Here is a 13,022-nt window from a genome sequence, read left to right on the forward strand (position 1 = left end):
AGGGTGCAGTACCAATGGAGACAGGTCTGTTCCAGTATAACACCGGAGTCTAGTACTTGTGGGGACTGGTCAGTCACTGTCTAACAGGAGGGTAAAGTAATGGTGAGAATGGGTCTGTCACTATATAACACTTGGGTACAATACTGGTGGAGAAGAGTGTGTCACTATACAACACCGGGGTACAGTATGGGGGGAATGGGTCTGTCATTATATAACACCAGGGTACCTTACTGGTGGGGATGGGTCCGTCAGTGTAAAACACTGGGGTACAGTACTGGGGGGATGGGTTTGACACTGTATAACATCAGGGTACAGTACTTAAAAACGCAAACACGAGGGATTCTGCAAATGCTGGAAATTCAAGCAACACACATCAAAGTTGCTGGTGAACACAACAGGCCAGGCAGCATCTCTAGGAAGAGGTACAGTCAACGTTTTGGGCCGAGACCCTTCATCAGGACTAACCGAAAGAAGAGCTAGTAAGAGATTGAGAGGGGGAGGGGGAGATCCGAAATGATAGGAGAAGACAGGAGGGGGAGGGATGGAGCTAAGAGCTGGACAGTTGATTGGCAAAAGGGATATGAGAGGATCTTGGGACAGGAGGCCCAGGGAGAAAGAAAAGGGGGAGGGGGGGAACCCAGAGGATGGGCAAGGATGGGTCTGTCAGTGTAAAACACTGGGCTACAGTACCAATGGGGGTGCGTCTGGCACTGTAGAACAAACAACAGGGTACAGTACCACTAGGCCAGATCTGTCAGTATATAACACCGGGCTACAGTAGTGTGGATGAGTGTCACTGTATAACACCAGGGTACAGTACCAGAGGGGACAGGTCTGTCACTGTATAACACTGGGGTACAGTATTGGTGTGGATGGGTCTGTCACTGTATATCATTGGGGTACAGTACTGGTGGGGATGGGTCTGTCACTGTATATCATTGGGGTACAGTACTGGTGGGGATGGGTCTGTCACTGTATATCATTGGGGTACAGTACTGGTGGGGATGGGTCTGTCACTGTATATCATTGGGGTACGGTACTGGTGGGGATGGGTCTGTCACTGTATATCATTGGGGTACAGTACTGGTGGGGATGGGTCTGTCATTGTATATCATTGGGGTACAGTACTGGTGGGGATGGGTCTGTCACTGTATATCATTGGGGTACAGTACTGGTGGGGATGGGTCTGTCATTGTATATCATTGGGGTACAGTACTGGTGGAGATGGGTCTGTCACTGTATATCATTGGGGTACAGTACTGGTGGGGATGGGTCTGTCACTGTATATCATTGGGGTACAGTACTGGTGGGGATGGGTCTGTCACTGTATATCATTGGGGTACAGTACTGGTGGGGATGGGTCTATCAGTGTAAAACACTGGGCTGCAGTACCAGTGGGGATGGGTCTGGCACTGTAGAACAAACACCAGGGTATAATACCATTGCGCCAGATCTGTCACCGTTTTAACACTGGGCTACAGTACTTGTGGGGATGGGTCTGTCAGTGTATAACACCAGGGTACAGTACTGGTGGGAATGGTTCCGTCAGTGTAAAACACTGAGACACAGTAAAAGTTGGGACGTGCCTGTCACTGCATAACACTGAGGTGCAGTATCAGTGGCTTAATCTTGAGGGACCTCAAATTTTCTCTTTGAAATTCATCACTGGTGCAATTTTCTCAGATCTGACTGCCATATTGTACATTGTGTATCCCGACCTGTGGAGTTAATCCAGTGGTTTGGTTCCTGCAGAGTGTAGAGATTAATGTTTGTCAGGACACAATGCATCTTTAAACCACAGCGAGCAGATATGCTTTGCTGAAATCCCCCACAATAAAGAGTTCTTAGCCCAAAGATACAAGAATTAAAACAGTACATTAAAACAGCCCAGGTTGTCAGTTGTAAAATCTGTTCTCCATTTAGCAGTCATAATCACACTTACCTCATATCGTTCCCCAGCCCAACTAAACTAGTTAGAATATTGATGCTGTATTCCATTTGATACTTTTTTATGGCTTTCCAGCCTCCCCTCCATGGAATCTGTCTGCACTTCACACTGCCTTAGAAAAGCAGACAGCATAATCAAAGACCCCCTCCTACCCCAGATGTTCTCTCTTCTCTCCCCCACCCCTCACATCAGGCAGCAGATGCAAAAGCACACCACTAGGCTCAGGACAGCTTCTAACCCACTATTGAACGGTCTCCTAGTACAATAAGATGGACTCCTGACCCCGCAATCTATCTCATCATGTCCTTGCACATTACTGTCAGCACACTCTCTGTAACTGTAACACTTTTTAGTGCTTTCCCTTGTACTACCTCAATGCACTGATGAAATTATCTCTCTGCTTGGCATGCAAAATGAAAGATTTTCACTGTACCTTGGTACATGTGACAATAATAAACCAATTCTTTATTCTTCTCAACAGCTTCTTAGAATTTTGTCAGCTTGCTTTTAAAAAAAAGTAACATCACCTCCAACATCGGTAGCATCTCAAATGTAGACATAACCATTGCCCCCGATTCACTATTGAGATGACTGGACATAGTTTCCAGAATTTATGGTGGGATCACCAGATTTCACTTTTAACCTCTCCAAGAAATTCCAGTCAGCTTTCTCTTCCCTCCTTCCTCCAGCAATGGATTAGGATACCCCATCTGCTATTCAGTGACAACCCTATAACCACCAAGATCTTAAACCAACCTACATACCCCTAAGCCTTATCTCAGCAATGGAACACTACAGACCACCTCTTGCACTACAATGGTCTTGTTTCTAATAACACTTTTGTGCTCATGTGCTGTTTTACACTGTCTTGTTCTTCACCCTCTGGCATAATGTATGTAAAATTTATGTATAACTCAAGTTCAACATGTTGTCTGTGACACCACCGCAAGTTTTTCCATTGTACCTGTACCTCAATACAGTAGTGCTAGAAAGTTTGTGAACCCTGTAGAATTTTCCCTATTTCTGCATAAATATGACTTAAAATGTGATCAGATTTTCACACAAGTCCTAAAATTAGATAAAGAGAATCCAATTAAGTAAATAACAGAAGAACATTATACTTGTTCATTTATTTATTGAGAAAAAAAATGATCCAATATTACATGTATTTGCTGGAAAAATGATGTGAACCTCTGGGGTAATGCCTTCTACAAAAGCTATTTGGAGTCAGGTGTTCCCATCAGTGAGATGAGATTGGAGGTGTGGGTTGTAGAGGTGCCCTGCCCTATAAAAAAGACACACAAAGTCAGGTTACTGACAGAGCCTACTCTTCTTAAGAAAGATCTGTTTATGTGCACCATGCCTTGATCAAAACAACTTTCAAAGGACCTTAAAGATCATAAGAGCATAACGTGTAATATTGAAGGAGGTGAAAAAGAACCCAAGGGTAACAACTTAAGACCTGCAGAAATCTCTAGAATTTGTTAAAGTCTCTGTTCACGTGTCCACTATAGAAAAACAAAAACACTGAACAAGAATGGTATTCATGGAAGGACACCACTGCTCTCCAAAAATAAATTGCTGCAGGTCTCAAGTTTGCAAAAGACCACCTGGATGTTCTACAATGCTCTGGGACAACGTTCTGTGGACAAATGAGACAAAAGTTGAACATTGGCAGAAATGCACATTGCTATGTTTGGAGGAAAAAGGGCACTGCACACCAACACCAAAACCTCATCCCAAATGTGAAGCATGGTGGAAGGAGCATTGTGGTTTGGGGCTGCTTTGCTACCTCAGGACCTGGACAGCTTACAATCGTTAAGGGAGCAACAAATTCAAAACTGTATCAAGACATTTTGCAGCAGAAAGTCAGGGTAGCAGTCCATTACCTGAAGCTTAGTTGAAGTTGGATAATGCAACAAAACAATGATCCAAAGGACAAGTAAATCAACAACAGAATGGTTTAAAAAGACTAAAACTGTGTTTTGGAATGGCCGAGTCAAAGCCCTGACCTATAGAAATGTTGTGGAAGGACCTGAAGCAACAGTTCATGCAAGGAAGCCCACCAACATCCCAGAGTTGAAGCTGTTTTGTAAGGGGGTATGTCCTAAAATTCCTCTAAGCCAATGTGCACGACTGAACAACAGTTACCGGAAACGTTTGGTTGAAGTTATTGCTGTACGGGGTGGGGGGGGCAGGAGGGGGTCACACCAGTTACTGAAAGCAAAGGTTCACATACTTTTTCCAACAAATACATGTAATACAGTATTGGATCATTTTTTTCTCAGTAAATAAATGAACAAGTATAATGCTTTTGTGTTGTTTATTTAATTGGGTTCTCTTTATCTAGGACTTGCATGACGATCTGATCACATTTTAGGTCATACTTATGCAGAAATAGAGAAAATTCTGCAGGGTTCACAAACTTTCTAGCACCACTGTATTTATGCTTGTAACAAAAACTCAACTTGTTGATGATGTGACATCACTGAAATTCAGTTCTGTAAGGCAATTAATCTTTCCTTTCCAGAAGTTTGTGCATTTCCATCTCCACCCAACTTCAGCCTGCCTGCCTATCACTAATCACTCTGTTGTGGAACACCCGGCGTGAGGTCAGCTTCAAGACAATGTCCTGCCGTCAAATAGTTGGTAGATGCTCTCAGTAATGAGACTATTTAAAAACTGCAGCTTGTCCCCTACCAGCCAACTACAAGATCACCTTCACTCCATCCACAATAGGCAGGATTTTCCAGTGGCCAACAGTTTTAATTCTACTGCCCATTCCCATTCAGACATTCTACTCTCACATTGGAGAAGCAACACCTCATATTCCTTCTCAGGGGCCTTCAACCTGATGACATAAACATGATTTCTCCAACTTCCAGTAATTTCTTGCCCACCCCTTCTCTCTTTTTCCATTCCTTATTCCAGATCCCTTCTCACACCTTGTCTTCTCCATACCTATCACCTCCCTCCGGAGTCCCTTTTCCTTCTCTTTCTCCCATGGTCCACTCTCCTTCTTTAGCCCTTTACCTCTTCCACCTCTCCCACCTTCCCCCTCACCTGGTCTCACCACTCACCTTTTAGCCTGAACTCCTTCCCCTCCCCCAACTTCTTATTCTGGCTTCTACCGCCTTCCTTTCCAGTCCTGATGAAGGGCCTCCGCCCAAAACCTTGTCTCTTATACCGTTCCCATAGATGCTGCCTGACCTGCAGAGCTCCTACAGCATTTTGTGTGTTTTACTCTGGATTTCTAGCATCTGCAGAACCAGCAGCACAGTCCTCCAGAGCTTAATTTATAGTTTTTTTCCTTCTATCATGTATTGCATTGTACTGCTGCCTCAAAGACAACAAATTTCACGGCATATGCTATTAAACCTGATTCAGATTCTTGCGTTTGTAACATGAGCACTGGAAGTACAGGAGTCTGATTAGTTCATTCCACTGGGAGTTGTTACAATGATGGGCTGGTTGGATGGGTTTTAAGGCAGGTTAAAGTAGTATGCAGCCACTGCATGTCAAATCTCGCTGGCATGAAGTCCCAGGTCTGCGGCAGATACCTACCCGCACTTTCTCTGTAACTAAAACTAATTTCACTGCTTCGATGTAATGGAATGATCCGTCCGGATGGCACGCACAACAAAAGCTGTTCACAGTATATGTGGCACTAGTGCACGGATTCGAATTCCCCAGGTTAGAAGGACCTGCGTCACTGTGAGACCGCGACCCGAGAAGTGCCCCAGGGCTCCCTCAACCAGGGGATCGGATCTAATTTCAATCAAGTGTCTCTGCGGGGAAGTGAACGCAGGCAGGGTGGATGGAAGCCGGGGTGCAAACCCAGTGCAGTATTTACTTCTACAAGTCGGCACAAAGGCTGCCAGCAAAGGGTTAAAACCTTGCGCCTCAGCCCCTGGCTCTTTCTACATTTGGACGCAGACCAAAGCCCCGAGCTCCTTTCCTGGAAGCCGGAGTTTTATTTTACAGGGGGTGGAGGAGGGCTGGTTGATGGTCCAACTTTCCAGCCTCCTGATCCGGCTCGGCCGGGTCCCTCTCCTCCCTCCGCACTCTCCGCTGTGATGGCACCAGCCGAGCCCCACACACCGGCTCTCCCCACCCCGCCCCTCGGCCCGAGGGCCCCACACACCGGGCTATTCCCCCGGCCCAAGGGCACCTACTACACACCGGCTCTCCAACCCGACCCCCCCCCCTCCGTCCCCGGCCCGAAGGCCCCACACACCGGGCTCTCCTTCGGCGCGGAGCCGGCCACAATCTCTGTGTTTACCTTGATGTGAGGTTGGGCGAAGGCCTCGGACATGCCTGCACTGGCTGCCGCCGCCGCTTCCGACATGGTCCGCGCTGGCCTCCTGCCTGTGGGCCGTTGCGAGGGGGAAGCGGCCCCGGGCCGACCCGCAGCCCCCAGCCGGGTTCCGGGAAGCCTCAGCGCCGAGCAGGGGGAAGTAGCGGCGCTCCGGCCGGCCGCTGCCAATCACATCCCTGGAGCGCGGCCCTCCTTCCGGGAAGAGGAAGCTGGCGGCCTGTTGATCTCATCGTTGCTCATGGATCGCCAGCCAACCTTTGACGTGAATTCCCCACAGTGGCCGGCGAGCGGCAGGAAAGGGGGCGGCTCCACTCAGAGAGGCGCTGCCGGGCGGGGGCGGCTTTAATGTTAACACCGGGCCGGCAGCGAGCACTGAGCCGTGGAGGGGCACAAAAGGCTGGCCGGACACACGGCGGCCTCGAACTGGTTTCCCCAACGCCCCCCACTCGCTTATACTTACACACACATAAAGCTGGTACAGTGTGTGTATATATATATACACACACACACATACTGTGTATATATACACAAAATTGGTATACACATAGACAGCTGGTAGGCATACATACACAAATAAACAGTATACGCATACAACTGGTATAACACATACAGGTACACACACAAACTAGAGATGAAAAATGATAAAATTTAGCTTTATTTGTTACACGTACATCAAAACACACTCGGCTAGTTTATATACAAACACACACACACAAGATAAAGATTAAAAATGCTAAACATTGGCTTTCTTTGTCATATGTACATTGAAACATATAGTGAAGTGGGCTGTTTTTGTGACCAACCAACACAATGAGAAGGTACTGGAAGTAGCCTTCCACTGTCACTGTGCTTCCAATGCCAACATAGCATACTCACACACTCACCCTGAGCAGGAGATACTAAGATGGGAGGATTGCTATTATCCATCAAAACTCCATTCTACAACGACTCTCCCTCTAATGTTATCCCATCAAATGACACCTCCTCCATCTCTCCTGTACAGTGACACTCCCATAGAAACGGTTCATTCCGGACCGTAACCCAATGTACCCAGTGACTCAGCCATGCAAACCCATCTCCCCAGTAAGCAGGGGGAGGGCAAATCACCACCTTATTGACCAGGAAATAGGCAAAGTTAATTAACAGCAGTAGTTATCAGCCAAGAACACATCCAACATGTGGGAGTTGTTTAAATAAATACCAGATGATCAAAGTTCAGGATTGACAAGTTCCAGGAGGAAGGACAAGAATGGCAAAGTAAGAAAATCTTGGATGACAAGAGAGGTTATGGACTTAGTCAAATAGAAAAAGGAAATATATGTAAAGTTTAGGAAGTTAAAATCAGACAGGGTCCTTAGAGAATATTGAGGTAGCAGGAAAGAGCCCAAGCAGGGGATTTGGAAGGCCAAAAGGAGCCATATAATATTCCTGACAAGCAGGATTAAAGAGAATCCCAAGACACCTTTTACTTATATTAAAAAAGGGGATAAACTAGGGAGACGTTAGGATCACCATAGGCTAAAGGAGGGAACTTATACTTGGAATTAGAGGATGTGGGCTGGGTACTAAGAGAGTACTTTGTGTCAGTATTGTTGGATCCTGCTGCTTTTGAAATCCAAAGGTTCTTCAAAAGTAAAGAATGAGGCATAAAACTTGCTGCTAAGCAACTTTATTAAGTGTTAGAAGAACAAGGAGCAAACAAAACAAGACAAAAGAATAAAAGCAGTCATGGTCAGCTCATACTCAGACTACAGATAACAAAAATTACAGTGATAACAATTAATTTATTAAAGCCAGATTCATGTGGCGTTGACACCTGCTACGCAAAACTAAGAAGCTTCAAGAAAAATATAGAAGTAATTTTACCATAGTTGCTGGAAAATTCACTGAACAATTCCATGAATATAGGTGATCAAATAAAAATACAAGGAAGGAAAATAACAATTCTACACACTAATGAACAGTATTCGCCAAGGAGAAGGACCTCGAGGATAGTGGGAGCAGTGTGAGGCATACTAATGTGCTAGGGCATGTTGAAATCAGGAAGGAGGTGGTGCTGAGTCTTTGGAACAGCATTGAAGTGGGTAGTCTCCAGACCCTGATGGTTATCGAGAAGGCAAGAGAGGAGACTGCTCAGCTCTTGATGAAGTTGTTTGTTTCTTCACTAGCCACGGGTGTGTGGAAGAAAATTCAGCCTGAGAATTAAGGATTAACCAAATGATGAGAGTAGCAGGGTAAGAAGCAGATAGTGTCTGTCTACTCGTACTAAGTAGCAATAAGTCCTGTTAGAAACTAAGAACTGATAATGCGCAGATGTCATAAGTCCTGCTGATAACGCACGAATGTTGAGTGTAAGAAGTCCTTAGTCCTCAAGGCTACATGACTAACAACTTGGTTTCTTATAATCTATGGGGAGGAACCATTGACCTTCAAGATTACATGACCAACTGCTTGGTTTCTTATAATTAATGGAGAGGATCCTTCAGCCTTCAAGGCTACAGGACTAACAGCTTGGTTTCTTCTAATTAACAGGGAACTGATTGTGTACATGGGGACCCTATGTCTAATTTTGTGTAAGATATGGAAGCATCCTGAACCTTGTCAATTAGGTCTAAACATGAAATCTTGACCCCTCAAGACTGCTGAACTACGTGTATTTTAATGTATAAAAGACCTTGCTTGTGCTCGCTTTGTCAGAGTCATAGCTGGCTCTCGGTGATCACTTAATAAAGTAATTAAACCAAATACCAAGGCCTGTGTCTTTGTTTAAGTCTAATCAGCAACAGTAATTTTCTCTGACAAGGTGAGATCCCAGAGGCCTGGAAGGTAGCCAACATTATTGCTTTGTTCAAAAAGGGAAACAGGGGTAATCCAGGAAATTATAGGATGCTGAGCCTCACATTACGGCAGGGAATCTATAGGAGAGGATTCTAATCGACAGGATTCTTCAGCATTGGACTTAAGTGCATGTGGAAAAACATGGCCTGACTCTGGAAAGTCAACATGGGAAGGTCACTCCTTGATAACTTCATTTTGAGAGGTAACAAAGGTGATTGATGAGGGTAGAGTAGTGGATGTTGTCTACATGGATTTTTTAGTCAGGCATTTGACAAAGCCCCTCACAGTAGGCTGATACAGAAGGTTAAGATGCACAGGATCCATGGTGGCTTGGTAGATTGGATTCAGACTCTTACCCACAGCAGACAGAAGGTAGTGATAGAGATATGTTGTTCTGCCCAGAGATTTGTGACCAGTGGTATTTCATTGGAATCAGTTTGGGTCCTCTGTTATTTGTGATATATATAAACAACATAGATGAAAATATAGCTGGGTGGGTTTGTAAATTTTGCAGATAACATAAAAATTGGTGGTGTTGTGACAAAGGAGAGAGCTGTCAAAGGATACAGACCAGAATTTAGATCAGTGACAGATAATGGATAGAGAAATGGAGTCCATCCCACCAAGTATGAGATGTTGGAAGTTCAAATGTAAGGGGAAAGTATACCAATAAAGGCAGGACCCTTAACAGCATCAATGTACTGTGGGATCTTGGAGTCTATAGCTTCCTGAAATTGTCCATGCAAGTAGATAGGGGAGCAGAGAATTCTAATGGCATGATTGCCTTCATTGGTTGACGCATTGAGTATAAGAGAATGCATGTCATATTGCAGCTATAAAAAACTTTGGTTAGGCCACACTTGGATCATTGCATGCAGTTCTGGTTTCCCCATTACAGGAGGGTGTCCAGGCTTTGGAGAGGGTGCAGAAGAGGTTAACCAGGATGCTGCCTGGATTGGAGGGTGTATGCTATAAGGGGAGGTTGGACAAATGGGTTGTTTTCCCTAAAGCAGCAGAGGCTGTGGAGAGGCAGGATGAAGGTTAGAATCTTCTTCTCAGTGTATAAATGTCAAGTAATAGAGAACATGTATTTAAGATAAGAGGGGAATTGTAAAGGAGATGTGCAGGGGAAGTTTTTTTCCACAGATAGTGGTGGAAAGTGTTGCCAGGGTGAGATGGAGGTAAATGCAACAGAGGTGTTTAAGAGGCTGTTAAATGGACGCATGGTTCGAGCTACGTGGATCACGTACAGGCAGAGGAAAATTAGATTAATTCAGCATTGTGTTCCAGGCAGACTTTAAGGGTAAAAGGGCTTGTTTCTGTGCAGAACTGTTCTATGTGTTAAACATACAACATTAAGCATTGAACAGGCCCTTCAGCCCACAATGTTGTGGCAAACTAATGAAACAAGTGCCTAACCAAACTAATCCTTTCTGCCGTCCCAGTGTCCATATTCCTTCATTCTCTGCACATTCTGCTTATCTGAGAGCCACTTAAACACATCTGTGATATTTGCCTCCACCACCACCCCCGACAGTGCATTCCAGGCACCCACCATTCTCTGTGTAAAAAAAACTTGCCTGCACGTCTCCTTTGAACTTACCACCTCTCACCTTCGAGTGCATGCTCCTTAGTTAACACATTCTGACCCCTGTACCTGAAAATGTGCCACTTTCCTAACCTCAGCACCATTTAAAAAAATATATATTCATTTATGGGATGTGGGCGTCGGCAGCTATGCCAGCATTTATTGCCCATCCCTAGTTGCCCTTGCGAAGGTTGTGATGAGCTGCCTTCTTGAACCGCTGCAGTCCCTGAGGTGTAGGTACACCCACAGTGCTGTCCGTGATTTTGACCCAGCATCAGTGAAGGAACGGCGATAGGTTTCCAAGTCAGGATGGTGAGCGACTTGGAGGGGGGTTTCCAAGTGGTGGGGTTTGCAGATATTTGTTGTTCTTGTCCTTCTAGATGGTAGAGGTTGTGGGTCTGGAAGGTGCTGCAGTACATCTTGTACTTACTACACACTACCTTAACTCAATATCCCTTGATTTCCTTATATCAAACAGTCTATTAATCCCTTTCTTTATTATATTGAGCCTCCACAGCTCACTTGATTGAGAATTCAAACGATTTACCACCACTTGGTGAAGATATTTAAACATAGAACAGTACAGACAGGATCAGACCCTTCATCCCACAATTTCGTGCTAATCAAACACCAAATAAACTTCTCCCTTCTGCCCACATAATGTCCATATAACTCCATTCTATATATTTACATGCCTATATTTCTATATTTACATACAAATTAGCCAGAAAAAGTGGCTCACCTGAGGACTGGGAGAAATTCAGAGTTCAGCAGAGGAGGACAAAGGGCTTAATTAGGAAGGGGAAAAAAGATTATGAGAGAAAACTGGCAGAGAACATAAAAACTGACTGTAAAAGCTTTTATAGATGTGTAAAAAGGAAAAGACTGGTAAAGACAAATGTAGGTCCCCGACAGACAGAAACAGGTGAATTGATTATGGGGAGCAAGGACATGGCAGACCAATTGAATAATTACTTTGGTTCTGTCTTCACTAAGGAGGACATAAATAATCTTCCAGAAATAGTAGGGGACAGAGGGTCCAGTGAGATGGAGGAACTGAGCGAAATACATGTTAGTAGGGAAGTGGTGTTAGGTAAATTGAAGGGATTGAAGGCAGATAAATCCCCAGGGCCAGATGGTCTGCATCCCAGAGTGCTTAAGGAAGTGGCCCAAGAAATAGTGGATGCATTAGTGATAATTTTTCAAAACTCGTTAGATTCTGGACTAGTTCCTGTGGATTGGAGGGTGGCTAATGTAACCCCACTTTTTAAAAAAGGAGGGAGAGAGAAACCAGGGAATTATAGACCGGTTAGCCTAACGTCGGTGGTGGGGAAACTGCTGGAGTCAGTTATCAAAGATGTGATAACAGCACATTTGGAAAGCGGTGAAATGATCGGACAAAGTCAGCATGGATTTGTGAAAGGAAAATCATGTCTGACGAATCTCATAGAATTTTTTGAGGATGTAACTAGTAGAGTGGATAGGGGAGAACCAGTGGATGTGGTGTATTTGGATTTTCAAAAGGCTTTTGACAAGGTCCCACACAGGAGATTAGTGTGCAAACTTAAAGCACACGGTACTGGGGGTAAGGTATTGATGTGGATAGAGAATTGCTTAGCAGACAGGAAGCAAAGAGTGGGAATAAATGGGACCTTTTCAGAATGGCAGGCAGTGACTAGTGGGGTACCGCAAGGCTCAGTGCTGGGACCCCAGTTGTTTACAATATATATTAATGACTTGGATGAGGGAATTAAATGCAGCATCTCCAAGTTTGCGGATGACACGAAGCTGGGCGGCAGTGTTAGCTGTGAGGAGGATGCTAAGAGGATGCAGAGTGACTTGGATAGGTTGGGTGAGTGGGCAAATTCATGGCAGATGCAATTTAATGTGGATAAATGTGAAGTTATCCACTTTGGTGGCAAAAATAGGAAAACAGATTATTATCTGAATGGTGGCCGATTAGGATAAGGGGAGGTGCAACGAGACCTGGGTGTCATTATACACCAGTCATTGAAAGTGGGCATGCAGGTACAGCAGGCGGTGAAAAAGGCGAATGGTATGCTGGCATTTATAGCGAGAGGATTCGAGTACAGGAGCAGGGAGGTACTACTGCAGTTGTACAAGGCCTTGGTGAGACCACACCTGGAGTATTGTGTGCAGTTTTGGTCCCCTAATCTGAGGAAAGACATCCTTGCCATAGAGGGAGTACAAAGAAGGTTCACCAGATTGATTCCTGGGATGGCAGGACTTTCATATGAAGAAAGACTGGATGAACTGGGCTTGTACTCGTTGGAATTTAGAAGATTGAGGGGGGATCTGATTGAAACGTA

General features: G+C 44.8%; 1 protein-coding gene across 5 annotated transcripts in view; it reads right to left on the reverse strand.

The window, feature by feature from the left end:
- Positions 1 to 6,646, reverse strand: part of LOC134351733 (transcription factor ETV6-like) — a 28,670-nt gene extending 22,024 nt beyond the window's left edge. Inside the window, exon 1 of one of the 5 annotated variants that reach the window (XM_063058322.1) lies at positions 6,231 to 6,646. In XM_063058322.1, the coding sequence (XP_062914392.1) occupies positions 6,231 to 6,296 (66 nt within the window). In that variant the 5' untranslated portion in view covers positions 6,297 to 6,646. The remainder of the gene's footprint in view (positions 1 to 6,230) is intronic. The other 4 variants (XM_063058326.1, XM_063058321.1, XM_063058324.1 and 1 more) reach the window with 4 other exon arrangements.
- Between the last annotated feature and the right edge of the window lie 6,376 nt (positions 6,647 to 13,022).

This window comes from Mobula hypostoma, chromosome 9 (genome assembly GCF_963921235.1).
Source record: "Mobula hypostoma chromosome 9, sMobHyp1.1, whole genome shotgun sequence".
NCBI lineage: Eukaryota > Metazoa > Chordata > Chondrichthyes > Myliobatiformes > Myliobatidae > Mobula > Mobula hypostoma.